Source organism: Pygocentrus nattereri, chromosome 1 (assembly GCF_015220715.1).
Source record: "Pygocentrus nattereri isolate fPygNat1 chromosome 1, fPygNat1.pri, whole genome shotgun sequence".
Classification (NCBI taxonomy): domain Eukaryota; kingdom Metazoa; phylum Chordata; class Actinopteri; order Characiformes; family Serrasalmidae; genus Pygocentrus; species Pygocentrus nattereri.
The window spans coordinates 25,884,558-25,904,198 of record NC_051211.1 but is presented as its reverse complement, the minus strand read 5'-3'; the positions used below and the strand labels follow the sequence as shown (position 1 = coordinate 25,904,198).

At 41.0% G+C, this 19,641-nt stretch overlaps 1 protein-coding gene across 1 annotated transcript in view; it reads right to left on the bottom strand.

Annotated features, from left to right (window-relative positions):
* Nucleotides 1-19,314, bottom strand: part of sdha (succinate dehydrogenase complex, subunit A, flavoprotein (Fp)) — a 35,319-nt gene extending 16,005 nt beyond the window's left edge. The window contains exons 1-5 of the mRNA XM_017708461.2: nucleotides 19,176-19,314; nucleotides 12,117-12,200; nucleotides 10,422-10,583; nucleotides 8,262-8,405; nucleotides 3,741-3,905 (exon numbers count right to left, since the gene is read on the bottom strand). Coding sequence (XP_017563950.1) covers nucleotides 3,741-3,905; nucleotides 8,262-8,405; nucleotides 10,422-10,583; nucleotides 12,117-12,200; nucleotides 19,176-19,244 — 624 coding nt within the window. The 5' untranslated portion in view covers nucleotides 19,245-19,314. The remainder of the gene's footprint in view (nucleotides 1-3,740; nucleotides 3,906-8,261; nucleotides 8,406-10,421; nucleotides 10,584-12,116; nucleotides 12,201-19,175) is intronic.
* Between the last annotated feature and the right edge of the window lie 327 nt (nucleotides 19,315-19,641).

Genomic DNA, 19,641 nt, shown 5'->3' with positions numbered 1-19,641 from the left:
AATCCTCTTAATTGTAAGATTAATAAAGTCTGATTAATATTTTTTACCCAGACTAATTTCTTGATGCTTTAATGCACTTATGTAATAAAAAAGGTATATTCACAAGTACAAATTATAGGCCTCATATGTATGTACAGGGTGAGACAAAAGTCACAGGACACCGGTTTATTTCAGAAAAGAAAGGGAAAACGACATATCGGAATACCCCAGCATGTAATGGGTGAAGGGGATTATCTTTTGGGCTAGGGCAAGTTTTTCCCAATGGGAAGGTGGTCATGTAGCATATCAAAGAAGACCAGAGTTGTCTCAAAAATCCATTGGCACAATCAGATTTGCAATATCTCTCGTGGTTCAAACGTAATGAACACAAAGTTGCAACAACAACTGAGAACGTTGCCTGTGATGCACAGCTATCTGACATGTTCAGGGTGCTGTCCCTTGTGCTGAACACAGAGTTGAAGGCGCAGGATCCAATCGTTATGAACCTGAATGAGAATCTCTGGAGAAATGCTGTCATAAGCCTCCATGATGCGGTGCTGAAGGTAGTGTTTGTTGCGGATTTTCTCAGCATAAACAATTTGATTGAGATGACCCCAGAGATGAAAGTAAAATATAAAATAAAAAATAAAACAGTGTCCTCTCCATGGATCACCACCTTATCATGGTCGAGGGGTTTGTGTGCTTGAATGATCCTAGGTTGTCTGGAGCAAAAGCTCCTGGTAGGGTCTCCCATGGAAAACTAGTCCTAGGTGACAGGTCAGACAAAGTAATAAGAAATAAGAAGAAAACCGGACTTGAGCAGAGGTTCAGCACTTTGTGGATCGGGCAGTGTCCGAAGGCGTGGGCCTTGGCGTTCTGATCCTCGGTTGCTGAAACTGGCTTTTGGAACTTGGAATGTTACCTCACTGGCGGAGCCTGAGTTGGTGCGTGAGGTTGAGAGATACCGGCTAGATATAGTCAGGCTCACCTCAACACACAGCTTGGGCTCTGGGTACAATCTGTTTGAGAGGGGCTGGACTTTATTTTTTTCGGGAGTTGCCCATGGTGAGGGGCAGCGGGCAGGTGTGGGCTCTCTCATAGCCCCTCTACTCGGCACCTATATGTTGGGGTTTTCTCCGGTGGACGAGAGGGTAGCTTTCCTACGCCTTCGGGTTGGGGAACAGGTCCTGACTGTTTGTGCTTATGCACCGAACAGCAGTTCAGAGTACCCAGCCTTCTTAGAGTCCTTGGGAAGGGTGCTTGAAAGTGCTTCTCCTGGAGACTCTATTGTCCTACTGGGGGACTTCAACGCTCACGTGGGCAATGAATGTGAGACCTGGAGGGGTGTGATTGGGAGGAATGGCCTCTCTGATCTGAACCCGAGTGGTGTTCAGTTTTTGGACTTCTGTGCAAACCAGTTTGTCCATTACGCACACCATGTTTGAACACAAGGATGTCCATAAGTACACATGGCACCAGGACACCCTAGGCCGCAGTTTGATGACTGACTTTGTAGTCATGTGTTTTACATATTCGGGTAAAGAGAGGAGCTGAGCTGTCAACTGATCACCACCTGGTGGTGAATTGGATCAGGTGGTAGGGAAAGATGGGGAAGGTGGGGAAGATGCCGGTCAGACCAGGCAAGGCCAAACGTATAGTGAGGGTTTGCTGGGAACGTCTGGCAGAAGAACCTGTCAGACTGATCTTCAACTCACAGATACCAGGGGAGGTGAGGGACATTGACACAGAACGGGCCATGTTCCGCTCCTCCGTTGTTGAAGCGGTAGTTGGTGCCTGTTGGGGCGGTAATCCTCAAACCCGGTGGTGGATACCCCAGGTGAGAGACACGGTCAAGCTGAAGAAGGAGTCCCACCGGGCATGGTTGGCCTGTGGGACACCAAAGGCAGCTGGCAGGTATCGACAGGCCAAGTGATCTGTGGCTTCAGTCGCCGCCAAGGCAAAAACGTGGGTGTGGGAGGAGTTTGGTGAGGCCTTGGAAATCATTAACACATGACAGTAAGGAGCTCACAGCTATAATTCTTAAGTTTGGAGCTGTAACACAATTAATATAAAGAAGTTCACACCTGATGACATGACATTACAATGAATTTTTCCCTCATCATTATTGGGCAGCATGCCTTTCATTCCTCTTTAATTTTGCTGTTAAAATGGCAAGAGTCCTATAGTCTGTTCCCCATATCGCTTCTGTTTTTTGCTGATTGAATAGCTGCATCAAATATACAAACACATATAAAACGTAATGACTAGCCCCATCCTCTCAACAATCATTCCCAATCTTTTCTGTCTTTGTCATTTATGAGAGAGCGTAAGAGGGTTGGATGGCGAGCGTGAGAGGGTTGGACGGCGAGCGTGAGAGGGTTGGACGGCGAGCGTGAGAGGGTTGGACGGCGAGCGTGAGAGGGTTCGATGGTAAGACAGAGGATTTTATAGTGCGTCTGAGAGGTTGGATAGTGAGTTTGAGAGGTTAGTTAGCAGTTTGGCCTAAATGGATTCTTATAAAATGCTAAGTGTAAAGACCTATAAGTCTCGCTGTCCACTTATGATCGGATCACTTGAGAATAATAATAATAATAATAATAATAATAATAATAATAATAATAATAATAATAGCAAAAGGAGAACACGGTCTAAAAATGTCTAATAATATGAAAGGAAACACAGAAGGTCATGAAAAAGTATTTGCACTCATTCTGATTTCCTCATAAAACTGCAATATTAGGCAAGGAGAACATGAAACACAAACGGTTTTGAAGTGATTACATTTATTGAAGGAAAAACATTCTGCAACATCTACATCACCCTTGTGAAAGAGAAAATACATTGGAGGGTTTAAGGCCTGTTTAAGGTCCTACCACTGCATCTGAAGGTGGACTTTTGCTTATGCTTTAGATCATTGTTTTGCTGTATAATGTGAAATTGTGCTCAAGCTTCAGATCACAGACCGGTCGTTCTCCTTGTTAGAGAGCAGAATGGCTCCTTCAATTATGTCAAGGTCACCCAGGCCCTGAAGCAGAAAAGAATCCTCACACTTGAGGCATTCCTCTGGGGTAGCAGTGGTTTCCTCCTGGCAACACTCCTGATTCTCTAATGGTGGAATCATGACTTGTTGATCTGAGGCAAGTAAGGTGTCTGGGAAGTTTTTCTGGATTCTTTTGTGACTTCCTGAGTGAGCTGTCGCTGTGTTCTTGGAGGAATTTTAGTCATTTGGAGATAACAGCTCTCCCTGTGGTTTGAGTCCCAGAGCCTTATAAATGGCTTTGATAACCTTTCCCCTTATATTTTTTTTTCTCATTTCTTCAGGAATTTCTTCTGATTGTGGCATAGTGTGCTACTTGCACAGTTTGATTATGATTATCAACTAAGTTTGGTTAATTAGTTGACCAAGTTGACTAAGGAAACATTTAATTTTGCACACAGGACCAACTGGTGTTCGATATTTTACATTCTGTTTGAAGATTTCAAACAGTGAAGTGTGAAATGCAAAATAGAAGAAATTAAGTGGGGGCAAATACTTTTTATAATTTGTGCTTTTTACTTCTAATATTTAAAGGGATTTCTTTTGTTTCTCTGAAAAGTCAGATTATCACCTTTAAAGTATAAGATCAAGCAGAAAAAAAAAATCTTATCTTTTTGATGGTTAGGGTTAGTGATTCTGATTTTGGACAGTGATGGGAAAGACTGGTGTAGTACAATCAGTTTACAAGGCATAAAGAGTGCCAGTAATTCCAGAGGGGACTTACCCTTCCATAGAGGGTGTGCAGAAGGGAGTGACCCGTCCTGTCAGCCACACAGCAGCACCTGTGAGCCTGGCCTCCTTTCCCATACTTCAAACTCTGGCCTCCAAAGGCACGCTGGTAGATCTTTCCATCCTCTGTACGGCTGAAGGGCATACCAAAGTTCTCCAGCTAATAGTATATTTTGATGAAGAAAAAAAAAGCAAAACAGACAGCCCAGAAATTAGCCCAGACCACAGTACTAGGTATCATGAAACATTAAATCATATCCGCCCGCTGGAGCTTATTAGACATGGTGTGGGGCAACAAATTGACATAGCTAATAAGTTGACCTCTGAAAACAATTTTCAACTCAGCAATTAAGGTGGCCTTGATGATTACGTTAACTTTATTAGTCCCAGCTCAAGGGACCGGCGAGCTTACAGCCATAAGGCTGGTTCCCCAACTTCCAGCCCACGACATTGCCTCTACACAGGATGGCGAGGGTAGCGTTAGTAGTCTTGCACAAGGACTCTTATAGGTATAGTTTAGGGTGCTTTTCCAGGTAGGGGATTGAACCCCAGTCTACAGCACAGAAGGCAGAGGTGTTACCCACTACACCACACCAAGAAGAAACGAAAGATACTAACACTGGCAAAGGATTACAAATCCCAGCTACAAAAGGAATTAAAATCCAATTTAAGTAGGATATTACAAATTAACAGTTAATGCTACTGTTAATGCTGAATCGCTTAATTTTGCAATGTGCATAATGTGGCATTCAGAACTTTTTATCTGGATATAGTGTTTAATACCTTGAAGCAATCTTTTGCTTAGGACTACTCATGGTTGCACATTGCTCTAGGTTTTGAATGTGCTGTTAACGTCCTTTTTAAACCCTTAAACGCCAAGGGCGCATATGCGGGTAACACAATTGTTTTTCACTCTCAAAATGACCACTTGCATATTAGTTTTATAGTTGTAACTGTAAAGGTCACTGAACAAGATGTCTTAAGTTAATAAATTAATAACCCGATGTGTTAGCAACACTGTGCAGTGGTCATGAGTTTGCTGCTGGAAAGCAGCTGCTTGCTGGTGGAAAACAGAAAAAAATAGGCTTGAACTGTAATAACACTTCATGGTTCATATTTAATAATAATAATAATAATAATAATAATAATAATAATAAATGTATTTTTATATCTATAAAGCACTTTCATACATAAAAATCTCTAGAAAATCTCATGGCACCTCACAATTCAATTCAATTAGGATTCAGAAGGCTGCGATGCGATTATAAGACTAATATCAATGCATCTTTTTTTCTATACAGGCTCCCAAGGTGGTTTGATTTTTGTTGAAAGGACAAAATTACTTAATACTTGGTTTACCAACCCCTGCATTAGCTTTGAATGTAGTGCCACAGACTGTTCAATTTCTAAGCATCACGTAGTGAGAGATATGGCTAGACTTTGTCAGTGTTTCTAACATAAAAGAATGCTGTTTTAGTTACATTATCAATGTGAGGATTAAAAATGAGGTCAGAGTCTAGGAGAACATCCAGTTCTCACACTGCAGATTTAATGATAAACTTCCTAGTCTGATCACAATCTCGGCTCTGTGCGCAGTAGATGCAGTTAAAAGAATTTCGGTTTTATCTTTGTTCATTTTTAAGAAATTGTTGTTTGTCCAATTTATTACACTTGATAAACCAGTAGCTGATCAACATTGCCATCAGATGCAACAGAGATGTAAAGCTGTGCACTGTCAGTATAGCTATGGAAGTTGACTCCATGTTCACTAATGTCAGCATATATAATGAGATATAAAGAGAGCCCAAGAACCGATCTCTGTGAAATGTCATGCTTTCCTGATACAAGTTAACCAAGATTAACAAAGTACTGTCCATCAATCATTCCCAGAAAGTCCAACCCAATTTTCAAGTCTGGCTAACAGTATGAAGTGATCAACAGTATCAAATGCACCAGTAAGGTCCAACAGGATAAGGACTAATATTTTATTCGTCAGTATTCCATCTGAGGTCACTGATTACTTTTCTGCACTGTGGCCTGACCCAATGTTTAACAAATTTCTCATACGTATCGTTATGTAGGAGGAAGTTATTTAGCTAGCAAGCAAGCAAAGTTTATTTATATAGTGCTTTTTACAACAAGTGTCGTCACAAAGCAGCTTCACAGGACAATCAGTATTACAGAAAGAAAAGAAAAGAAAAATCCGGGTCCAAGCACCCAGGAACAAGCCAGTGGCGACAGTGGCAAGAAAAAAAACTCCTTAAGAGCAAGAGGAAGAACCCTTGAGAGGAACCAAAACTCAGAAGGGGAACCCATCCTCCTCTGGTCGACACCGGATAGCAAACGTTATTAGTATATAGTATAGCACAAAGTGGGGGAAAAAGCAGTGGTTAATTTGATTTGTTTAGTTGGTTGTGCACCTCTTCCTCTATGATTTCAGCCAGAAAGGGCAGATTGGAAATGGTCTGTAGTTGCTCAGGATGGCAGGGTGGGTCCAGACGGTGTATCTTGATAAACAGTCTTACAGCGGCAGTTTTAAGTGAGCCTGGAAACCCTGATTCTACTGAATTGTTTGTGCCATTTGAAATAGTGCCGCAAAAGGAAACAAAAGCATGGTTAAAGAAGAAGGTTGCAACTGGATTCAAGGTTAACGTAATGGACGTTAACTGAAAACCAACAGAACAAAGTTCAGCTTCACTAATTTGACAAAAATTTTGTGCTATGCCGTCAGCAGGCTATTAGATCCAATACACCACTCCTTGTGAAGTGAGTAGCAGATCAAATCTCAATTATCTTAAAAACTCTTGCCACAGATTTTGAGAGTTCATGAAATCATCAGAGCAAACATGAATGACCATGCTGAGAACACCAGAATACTTAGCCAGAAGTCTAGGAAGTCGCTGCATAATGTCACTAATCTGAATGCCTGAGGAGTGACTGACAGCTGAGACTACTTTAACATTATGAACAACAGAATCTCCTCTCATCAAAGAAGATGGCGGAGATCTATGAGCCAGCTGTCTAATAGAGTCAAGTGGTGAAGAGTGAAGTGTGTACACCCAGCGTGTTGGCAATCAGCAGTGGAGATCGACTTGAAGACCATGCCTAGGCAACAAGCAGCGTGGAGAGCAAGGCAAAGTGGAGAGGTGCAATTCATAGTGAGCTGACATGAACACAGCGACTGTGTGATAGCCAGAGGAAAGAGAGAAGCAGCAGAAGAGGGCCATCTTTGGTCTTGCACACAGTCATGGACAGAAGTCCTCAAGTTATGATGAGGCAAGCTTCATTGGCAGTTGTTAACATGGGTCCAGCAGTTCTTCGTCCTACTTAAATTTGGTGGAGTAGGGGGGTTCTGCCCTCGAGCTGGGCACCGGTGCTACAACTGGATGAAGACATAGACTGAGGCATGTTAAGTATGGCCTAAATACTCCAAAGTTAAAACAAACGGCCAAGCTAGGCCAGAGAGCTGATAAGCATTTTTGTTGACAAACTGGTCTGAACATATTAAACTATATGACCAAAAGTATGTGGCTGCACCATCTAATTAGTGGGTTTGGATACATCAGCCACACCCACTGGTGCTTAAATCGAGTGTACAGTCACATAGTCTCCATAAATGAAGACTGGCAGTAGTAACTTTCAGCATGCCACCGTCATTGGATGCCACCTGCACAAGTCAACTGGTAAGCGCCATTATTTTGAACGGGAAAAGTCAAGAACCAACAGCACCTCAGCCCCAGATGGGTGGCACAAAAATAAAATATTTGGTCCTCTGTTTCAACACCCACTAAAAGCTCCTAAATACCCCTGGAAGCGATGTAAGCTATATGTCTCTTACTTTACGAATTGCTGTGATCTGTGAAAACGTGACCACAGCAGTTCCTGAGGCAAGATATTCACGGTACTTCAGTAAACAAAGCGTAACATTAAATATTCTTTGCACCTTATTTTAAAACCCTACCTCGGTGTCCTGTCTGTTTACTGTGTCTAATGTCCGTTTTATTTTTTGTATTTATTGTATTGTTTCTATTTGTTGTTTTTTTGCACACTTATGTCTGCACGTTGCACTTTGTACTACTTATTCTGTTTTCTTGTTGCACCGTGTTCCTTGGAGGAACGTAATTTCACTCCACTGTGTACTTGTACATAGATGGAATGACAGTCTCATGAGTTGACTTGAAAGTAGCACAAAAGGTAACTCTCATATACAATTGAGAATCTCTGGCTTAATTGGCAGCATGTGACAACAGGATCTACTCTTAATGTTCTCTCCAACAGAAAATACGATTTATTAGGTGTATACAATAAGCTCAATTAAAGATACTTTACAAAGACAATCTATTATTTAAGATGTAAATAAAGCTGAAATTAAAAATGTGCAATGATATAGTTAAGGCTGTTAGAAAAAATGAAAAATCTAACCAAGAAACAAGAAATAGTTCTCTAGATGAGATCCAACTGTGCTTTATAACTTTTCAGAGTTGTTTCAGAATTGACATTTGTATGCGTGTCTCACCTCAACTACTGCAGCAGGGGCCTGCTCAGTCATGTAATGGATGGCATCTTGGTCTCCCAACCAATCAGATCCTTTAACTGTGTCATAAAAATGCCACCGCCAATTATCTTCCTCCATGTTACCAAGGGCAGCATTGATTCCTCCCTAATACAAAAAACACACAACACAGTCTTGAGGCCAAGTAATGTAGACGTGTAGGACAGTGACGTCATTACACTGTAAAAAGTAGGAGTGGGGTTAATTAACATTTACTAAACTATAATAGTAAAATAGTAACCTCTACATAATAAAGACTTTGTTCAGTTAGAAATCAAACTGAGCTGAATCCAGTAAATTTGAATGTTTTATTAATTGCATTTTACACAGTTTTGGTTGAATAAAATTAGCTGTGATACATTGAATTTACTTATGTTTTATTAGGAACAACAAGGATGCAGAAAATTGATAGATTTTACTCATTGGGAGGTCATTAGCTTTAAATCACCTCATAGTTCTGCCCAAAGCATTTTGTGCCTCATGGACACCAGTGACTACACATTTCAGGGGTTGCAGTCCTCCAACTCCAAAATGGTCCATAATTATTCATTCAATCTTCAATATGGACTGAAATATTTACAAAGACAAAAATGTGCAAAAGCCAAATTTGGCTCCTACAGACACATTATATCATGAAAAGTTTCAGAGAATTTCAGGCTCTGTCATGGCATGGGGGCATACTTGAACCCAAGGCATAGGTACCATATCTGTGAAAGCACCATGATTAAACTAAATTAAATAATTAGAGTTTATAATAATTGGAGCAACATATGCTGCCTTCATAACGCCTTTCATATTTAAATGATTTACAGGTGGAGATCAACAATCCTAGGGCAACAGCTTTCAGCTGTGTAAACTTGAAGCTGCCACAGCACAGGCATTGAATACATATACAAACAGCATTATTCAGGTTGTCTTTCTTACCACAGAATAAACAAATATTACTTTAAATAATCATTTTAAATAATTTTTAGCAATAGGGTTTAGTTCAATATTGAGATACCATGTTATATTCTCTTTTTTTACCCCCCCCCCCCCCCCCTTTATACATTTATCGTCATGTTATCAGCACAATATCATCTAATTAACTAAAATTCATGGAAAGTAATGGTAATGTCTTGTAATTACTTGTACTTATAGCAATTATTCAGTCAGCAAGTTCTACACTTACTGAACTGCCCCTTTGCCTAGCTTAAGCTAGCAGCCAACTTCTTTGTAGAAACCAACAAAGTTCAGCAATGCAGAGAGTTAAAACAAATGTTGAACTGTTTTGCTTGCTTATAACAGTGAAGGGGCCATTGTTAATTTTTTTGGCCAAAATGCAAGCCAACTATTGGGTTAAATGCCAGCTTACACTTCGCTAGTGAGAAAGCGTGCATGTGCCCAAGCACACTGCACAGTTTGAGTGTAACAGAATTAGAATTTATGCACTTTGACTTCACTGTAGTTTGAGGACTGTTTATACCAACGTTTGGAAAGAATAGCAAAGCCTGCAAGGTGTAATCAGAAAGTTATACTGTTTATATTGTACAACTATGAGACCATGAGATAGTGAAGTCATTCAGGGAACAGATCCCTGAAGTATGTGAACCACACTGACAAACAAAACAAGATGACAATATACAACATTCAAAAACATAAAAATTAAAAATACAAGAAGCCCACTTGTAGGCCTACTGTCTCTACAGCCATCTAAAATCACTGCAGACTATGGGAAGTGCACAATGCAGACCCTGGGAAGAAAAAAAAAAAAAAAAAAAAAAGCTTTTGCCCAGCCCACTCTACTTACAAACTCACTTTTGCTGGCTGAAAGATGAAGCTGACACAAGGTGCAGAACAGCAGCAAAATCAGCAACATCTAGGCTCAAGGTGTTTCAACACTGTGCAAGTTCAACAGAGCTGTAACAGTTTTAGCTGTATAACTATTGCTAGCAACTAAGTCAATTCCCCCTATACTGATGGTGGCAGAGACCTAATCGTTTATTTAATAGTATTATTATTATTAATAGTTTATTTAATAGATCATCTAGTTGTCAATACATGTATGAAAGAAAAAGACAGAACTATGTAAAAAAAAAAAAAAAAAAAAAAACACACACAAACAACAACAAGCTTTGTTTGTACCTGTGCAGCCACTGTGTGAGAGCGAGTGGGAAACAGTTTGGTGACACACGCGGTGTTGAAGCCAGCTTCTGACAGCCCAAATGCAGCACGTAGTCCAGCACCTCCAGCTCCGACCACCACAGCGTCAAACTCATGATCTACCACTGGATAATGTGAGGATATCTGTAAAAAACCATTCACACAGAAACCGAAGAAACTGATCTTAACTATACTATTTTGATTTGCTTCCCTGTAGATGAAAATTCCTAACAGCATCAGATTTGAGATAAAGGAGTGCTGCTGTCAACTAGATGCTTCCAAGACTTTCTTTAATTTAAATGCCCTACCTCAAGAAAACAAGTTTAAAAAAGTAGGTTAAAAATGCATGTTAAACAATTTAATTTGAAATATTTCAGTGCGTATAATAGGGGTAAAACGATACTCACCTTAGTCGACTAAAATCAACGATCAAATTAGTCATTATGTATCTTTCTTGCACTCACTAAGAATGTTTTGACATTACCATTAAAAGGAAACTTGTCGGCTCAGTGAATGAAGATTCAGCTTGTTAAGACATACCCTGTCCCAAACCACATACTAGCACACTAAATAGTGTGTAAAAATAGTGCATATACCATTAGAAGTGCACTCATTAGTGTCCTATGTGAAGTGTGTGAGGTGTGGTTTGGAATGTGGCAAAAGTTGTGCTAGCGAGCTATTTAGCTAATGTTAATGCTAAATACTGTCCTACTTCATGTTGTGAGCTGTAACATTTTCTATTTCAAAACGCATATTCTGTTGAATAATTAATGGGGTTGGAACAGAAAAGCAATTATTATTCACAAAGACCCTGTTTACTTTCCAGATAATGTTTACACTTTTAAATGCTGCATTGTTGCCTTAACACCGAGGCCACTGGTGCGGTCAAATTCGGCAAACACAAGAGCGTTTCCAAACTGTAGCTGGATAAAAGGTATACTGTTGAAATGAAGCGTTTACACAAAATCATTCAAACTTTTCATGGAGAACAGGTTTGCCACAAACACTCGCCACTTTCCCATCCGCTACATCAGAGCACATTTCCTCTGCAGCGGGGAATATCTGCTCTCAGACCGAGCCTCTCACAAAAGAACGGAGAGAGACTGACTTTACTCAGTTTCACTAAAGACCTGGGATTGTAGAATTTAGTTGCAGCAAAGTGTAGACAGTGTTATATTTTACTGTTGCAATTTTGTACGTCCTTGGTTATAAATTTTGAGGAAAAAAAAAAGGGAGTTATTTTTTCTCTTTTGTTTTATCAGGAAAGTTAAAACACTGAATTCTTGAATGGTATTCATCTTTATTGTCAGCAAATGCATGAAACTTCCTCAACCTAAATTCAAAAGCTAATAGTTGCATGATAGTTATTTGGTAATGTAGTGATTCATAATCCGAGTAACTGATTATCGATAACTATTCGATAGATTATTCAATTATCACATTAGTCATTTGCTACAGCCTTAGTGTATAACTGGTCCAAATTTCCAAACACTGTTTAATACTTCAAAACAAACATTCACCCAATAAATCCCAAATTTCTCTGATGTATCACACGGTTAGACAAAAAACAGAACTTGTGTTTGAAATCACAACTTCAGTCAACACAGTGCTAGGTACTGCAAAATATTCTTTAAAAAAAAGGGAGGAAAAAAAAAAAAAAAAAAGAAAATGACTTACAGCATTTGAGACTTTAGCTTCTCCTCTTTTTCCAGAAATGGAGAAATGAAGCTTGCGGATATGAGCTGGGAAAACTGCCAGCAGCTAAATAGACAGAAAGAAACTTATTATTAACGGTTTGATTAAAATGACAACAAATAGTTAAGTGGATGATATATTTTCACATGCAAGACATTTAAAGCATTTTAGAAGGTCTTTATTAACAAAATCAACATCCACATTATGCAGTGTATCTTACATACATACATACATACATACATACATACACACACACACAATGGCAAAAAAAGTATGTGAACCTTTTGGAATTTTATGGTTTTCTGCTTTAATTTGATAAATACAGATTAAAGAAAATGGAGGACTGTGTAAAAGATGTGAAATGCTGGATGTTACAGAACTTCCTCCTACTAAACAGTAACAAAACTGAGGTTCTCCTTCTGGGTCCAAAATTAGCAGGAAATAAACTACCAAATTTAATCTTAAATCTCACTGACTTTCCAGTTACATCTAGCTCAGCAGCAAAAAATCCTGGCGTCAGAATTGATTCAGATTTATCATTCGATCAACACATAGGCAGCATCACTAGAACAGCTTTTTTATATCTTCGCCTCATTGCCAAGATAAGAAATGCCCTATCCCTGCGTGATGCAGAAACACTAGTACATGCCTTTATTACTTCCAGGCTAGACTATTGTAACACACTACTGTCAGGATGTACGAACAGGAATCTAAGCAAACTTCAGCTAGTTCAAAATGCCACAGCCAGGGTCCTCACTAAAACTAGAAAATTTGATCATATCAGTCCAGCGCTATCATCACTTCATTGGCTTCCTGTTAAATTCCGTATTGATTATAAAATTCTTTTATTGACATATAAAGCCCTACATGGGCTCGCTCCTGAGTACCTGCAAGACCTTATTTCCTATTACAAGCCATAATGACTACTCAGATCCCAGAGTGCTGGCTTATTAATAGTTCCTAGAATTCATAAGGCTGCAGCTGGGGGAAGAGCTTTTTCTTATAAAGCCCCCAAACTCTGGAATGATCTTCCAGAAAATGTTCGGGACTCGGACACAGTCTCAATCTTTAAGACTAGGCTGAAAACTCACTTGTTCAGTTTAGCTTTTGGTAGGTAATGTACCCCCTTAGATAAAGGGCAGCAGATCCAGGGGTCCATGGACACCATAGAGCGCTCTCGTGTCTGTGTCTCCTTCTGGTTCTCTCCTTTTAGTTAAGCTATCATAGTCAGATCTGCCGGAGTCGTTAGCCACACTCTGTAAATGTTTACATTCCGTGTTTTACGTACAAACAGACAGAATAAAACTAATTCCCTCTCCCTGCCTTTTTTCCCCGAGTATACAACCACCCACATGTCCGGCCGGACACTGAAGGACGACTGACTGTTGAGCCCTCCTGCTACCCACTTACCAGCTACTGCCACCTACCTTGGATTAGCTGCCCACCCTACACCGATGTTCTCATAGACTCCTAGCTATTACAACTACCACCAATACTACTGCTATTAATATATACTGCTAATAATAGTAGTATAATCACTTGTAATCACAGACTGTTCTCATACTTGCTTCCCCAATGGTGGAACAAGCTACCTTCCACTGTCAGAGCAGGGGCGTCCCTCGCTATTTTTAAGAAACTCCTGAAGACAGAGCTCTTCAGGGAGCACTTGCTCTAATCGCCTCTTGCAAATCTAGCCACTACCAACCTCATCTCCTTCTTGCCCTCCTTCCCTTCTCTACCCCGCTTTTACCCCTTGGCCTCCTTTAAGGCCTGACTATGTTTGTTCTATGTACCACATTATTTGTAAGTCGCTTTGGATAAAAGCGTCTGCTAAATTGTAATGTAATGTAATGTAATGTAGGTAGTTTGACCAGAGGAGGATGGGTCCCCCCTGGTGAGCCTGGTTCCTCCCAAGGTTTCTTCCTCAGTTCTGAGGGACTTTTTCCTTGCCACTGTTGCCCCTGGCTTGCCCACCAGGGTTTTTTTTACATATTAAATTTTTTACATTCTTGTTAAAACTTTGTCTTTTCTGGAATTCTGTGAAGCTGCTTTGTGACAACATCCGTTGTAAAAAGCGCTATACAAATAAATTTGATTTGATTTAATTTGTCATAAGATGTGATCTGATCCTCATCCAAGTCAAGTGTACTGACAAATATAATGTGCCTAAAATAATAACAACACAAACTTCTGATCATTCATGTCTTCATTGAGAACAACCATAAAAACCTCATAGTGCTAGTGGATAAAGTATGGGAACCCTTGAGTTAATGACCTTAAAAATAGGAGTCAGGTGTTAGTGTACCTGGACTAGAGCTAACGTGACTGATAACCACCACTAAAACTTTGAGTTTGTTCTGTACAAGACGGATACGTGTACGTCAGCCATGCCTCGCCAAAAAAAATGTTGGTTTGCAAAAAGCTGGAAAGGGTTACAAAACGATTTCAAAGACTTTAGAAATTCAACAGTCTACAGTAAGGCAAACAATCTACAAATGTGGGACTGTGGCTACTCTGCCAAGAAGTGGGTGCCCAGTCAAAATGACCCCAAGAGCACAACGGAGACTCAATGAGGTAAAGAAACAACCCCCAGTGACAGCCAAAGATTTGAAGGCATCATTGGTACAAGCTAACATCTGTGTTCATCAGTCTACAGTCCTTAAAACAAGCAGGGTGTCTATGGCAGGACACCACAAAGGAAGCCGCTGCTCACTAAAAAGAAGATTGCTGCACATCTGAAGTTTGCAAATGTTTTTGTTTGCATGCAGCACTACATCTGGCGTAAAGAAGGCACTGCACATCACCATGAAAATATCATTCCAACCGTAAAGCATGGTGGAGGGGAAATCATGATTTGGGCCTGCTTTGCTGCATCAGGGCCTGGCCAGCTTACAGTCATTGAGGGGAAGAGGAATTCCCAAGTGTATCAAAAAATTCTACAGGATAATGTGAGTGTCTATACAACAGCTGAAACTCTGTAGAAGTTGGGCGAAGCAACAGGATAAATGCCCCAAAACACTCAAGCAAGTCCACAACAGGATGGCTTATGAAAAACAAAAACTGCCTTTTGGAGTGGCCAAGGCAGAGCCCAGATCTCAACCCTATAGAAATGCTATGGATTGACTTGAAGAGATCTGTAAACATGACGCGTCCAAGGAACATGACAGAACTAAAATAATTCTGCCAGGAAGAATGGGCTAAAATTCCTCCTGAACGATGTGCAGGTCTGATCCACAGCTAGGGAAGGATCAAGAAGTGCCTGGTAGAGGTTACTGCTGCCAAAGGCAGTGGGGGCATTTTACAATAAGCTGCTCTGTTACTTCTTAGGAAAAGTTTCCTGATAGAAAGAGGCAGAAACCGACTACAGCTGAGCTAAAGCTTAAAAGAGAGCAAAGTAAATCTGCGCTCTTGTTTATATTTCTAGCCTACACTAGGACATCAGCACACAATGAAACATACTGGAAGGTAAATGTTGTGGCTCCCAAGGTTGTTTGACTTTGTCAAAAGGACAGAATGTCTCTTCTAAACATCTGGGTTGTGACTCCTGGCTGAACCTAGCTTTAATGCAGAGGCTCACTAATCTAGCTGTTTTTTTACGTGCCGCCACAGACTGTCCAGGCACTCACCCACTTACAAGTTCCGCTTTTTACGTTCTGTGAACATTACGGTATGAATTAAATATTTAGAAAATCATTTTGTCATGTATGAATCAGTTCAGAATCATTCACGTCTGCATCACGATGCATCCAAGAATCAAGCTTTTCCCACACCCCTAAGAAACACACACACACACACACACACACACACACACACACACACACACCTTGTTCTTGGGTGAATTATGCTCTAACATTCATTATCAGTCCTTCCTTTACCCTTTATCATTATTGGGGTATCATGCAGATGGATGCAGTTGCCCATTTTATAAGCAACAAAAATGTACTATATATACAGTGCCTTGCAAAAGTATTCGGCCCCCTTGAACTTTTCAACCTTTTGCCACATTTCAGACTTCAAACATAAAGATATGAAATTGCAATTTTTTGTGAAGAATCAACAACAAGTGGGACACAATCGTGAAGTGGAACGAAATTTATTGGATATTTTAAACTTTTTTTAGAAATACAAAACTGAAAAGTGGGGCGTGCAATATTATTCGGCCCCCTTGTGTTAATACATTGTAGGGCCACCTTTTACTACGATTACAGCTGCTTGTCGCTTGGGGTATGTCTCTATCAGTTTTGCACATCAAGAGACTGAAATTTTTGCCCATTCTTCCTTGCAAAACAGCTCGAGCTCAGTGAAGTTGGATGGAGAGCGTTTGTGAACAGCAGTTTTCAGCTCTTTCCACAGATTCTCGATTGGATTCAGGTCTGGACTTTGACTTGGCCATTCTGTTTCCTTCATACACCCAAGACACATACATACACACTTATACATGTGCGCACACACACACACACACACACACACACACACACACACGGCTAAAACATAAGTAAATTATATTTTTCAGGGTTATCCGAGTACATTTATAATAACAATAATAAATAATGAAATACAATTCTATACCTAGAACCTAGAGTAAAATGCATTTCAGGACACAATCTACAGCCCAGGACATGTCATTCAGACCTTGCAGTGCTGAGATCAGAGGGGGGTAGAATTTTGGCAGGTGTCAAAATTGACACCCCCCAGTAAAATCCCCCCTGTTGAATTCAGAGACATATGATTTATATGCTGTAATCTATGAAGCAGAACTCAGCAGAACAAGTTAATCATTCCATTAATGTATCCCCAGAGATAAGAGGGCCATCCTTTTGACAGGTTCACAATACACCTTGACTTTTCAACCGAAATTAATCTTAAATTAGTACCACAAAAGGTCAGCTAAAACTGCAATGTCAGGTGATCAGACATGAGTTTTATTGCTCCAGAGAGGTTTAAAGCTGTGTTTAATATGTCGTAATGCTTATCGTTTTGACTGAAAGGCATTCAGTCCCACCAGTTCTCGAGTACTGCAACAACAACAACCGGCTTTATTTCGTAATGTTTAACTAAACAATCATAGTGAGAGTCTTTGTTTGGCGTTAGACCCTGGTGTGTTGTTGAAAGTTAAAGATAAAGCGTTATTTACACATAGAAATAAACCAAGAAATCCTGAGTGCGGGCCATGTTGAGCGCGTGCATGCGAGGGGGAGTTGGAATTCGGCACGACAGCGGCGCGCAATGAGGGATATGCTGGCTGGAGAAGGATGCACCCGATGGTTCCTTCGTTCCCACGGAAAAGAAGAACGTTTCTTGGCGTTGACGGAGCCTTCGAAATGAGACGGCCTAGTGGCACCGCGGTGACCCAGCGCCTGGAACGAGACACACTCGCTGTGTTTACAGGCAAAGATTTTTGCCAGTCCGATTGAAAACAACCGGATTACAGACTCAGACTGAGGTGTTTATTCTCCCTCTGCTCAACAGTCTGATGAAAATCGTGAAATGACGTGCAAGCGTGGAGCAGCACTTAGAGTGAACGTTACCATGACAGCGAGCATCATGTGAGGTCCAGTCGGCGTGAGATGAGTTTCCAGTTGACGAGTTTGTGTTTTTCTTCTTCTTCTTTCGGCTGCTCCCTTTAGGGGTCGCCACAGCGGATCATCTGCCTCCATCTTGCCCTATCCACTGCCTCCTCTACTTTCACACCAACCATCTCCATGTCCACCTTCACTACATCCATAAACCTTCTCTGAGGTCTACCTCTTCTCCTTCTACCCGGCAGCTCCATCTCCAACATTCTTTGCCCAACATATCCACTATTCCTCCTCAACACATGTCCAAACCATCTCAACCTGGCCTCTCTGGCTTTATCTCCAAACTGCTCCACCTTCACTGTCCCTCTGATCTGCTCATTTCTAATCTTGTCCAGCCTTGTCACTCCCAACGAAAATCTCAGCATCTTCATCTCCGCCACCTCCAGCTCAGCCTCCTGTCATTTAGACAGAGCCACAGTCTCCAAACCAGACATCATAGCAGGACGCACTACTGTCTTGTAAACCTTCCCTTTCACTCTTGCTGCTATCCTTCTGTCACACATCAGCTCTGACACCTGTCTCCACCCACTCCATCCTGCCTGCACCCTCTTCTTCACCTCTTTTCTACACTGTCCATTGCTCTGGATGGTTGACCCAATGGCTTTAAACTGACGTCAGACTCAGAAAAACGTCCTTCACATGCACTTCTAAAGGAAGACGCCGTGCTCTGAGACACTGAAGCTGGTCGTCCGTCCCACCGCCGTCTTTTAAAGCTCAGAGTATGAACCTCGTCTCCTCTGCAGACCAGTTTCAGCTCCGCCGCGCTGAGCGGTGTGAACAGAGCCGGTTTATTTCTCTGCTTTCGCTGTGAAACGACGCGCATGCGCAGAATGTACACGTTCCGATCGGAGTGTAATCGGATTCCGGCGTTTACACGGATATTATTCTAATATTTATCGGGTTATTTAGAGAATTACCGACCTCGTTCAGTCGGATAGAAATTGTATTCCGATTGGCCTCAACAGGACTAGACTATTCGATTGAGGTGTTTACATGGACGTATTCTATTCCGATTGAGCTATTAGTCGGATTATTAACGGATTATCAGGCTGCGTGTAAACGTGGCTACTGACAGCCCTGCAGCAGCGAGCCTGCAAGATCCCCAGTGTTTGCAGAGCCATCGCTTGAGAAGGTGTCAGACTTAGAAACTCACAGATGTGGCCCGCCACCAAACGGACACGTTAGGGTGACGCAAGTTACAAAACGCGTTTAATTATCAAAGACGCCACAAGGTCATCAGAAAGTACGCCGATAACTCCACTTACAAAATACAGTGTAATATTATACAGCAAAGATGTCTGAATTTAGATATTCGTTTTGTTGACCTTCAGTGTCAGAGTGACAGATAAATAAAGCTCGGCCAGGTAGTCAGACATGGCAAAACACCGCATCGACTTCAAGTCATTTTTAAAAACAAGATAAAACCGGAAACCTTTATATATACACACACACATTTACTTACAGCTTTCGGTGACAGGATCTTTGTACCGAGGACACGAGAAGCACTGAGCACTGCAGCCATGTTGCTCATGTCGCAGCGCTAAATGCTCTTCTTTTTCTTCTTCGTTATTCTGCTCTTCTTCTCCGCAGTAGGGCGATTGGTAGACCAGCATAAAGTGTACAACCACCACCTACTGGACTGGAGTATAGAGGGGAACCGTGTGACACCTCCTGCGGCATCCATCAACTCCCATGAAGAATAAAAACTAAGGCTTGGTTCCACGTTCTAGCTAAAGTAGTATGTTTTATGTGACCAACATGCATTTCTCCAGCACACCCAAGATACCCGGGTGAGGTCTGCCTCAGCCATATGACTGTAACTTTATTCCAATCATTTTTAAGTCAATAATTTTTAAGACTTTTATTAAACCGTGATTCAAGGACATATTTCATCAAAACTCTGACATGTCCCTCCTCTCATGGTCTCT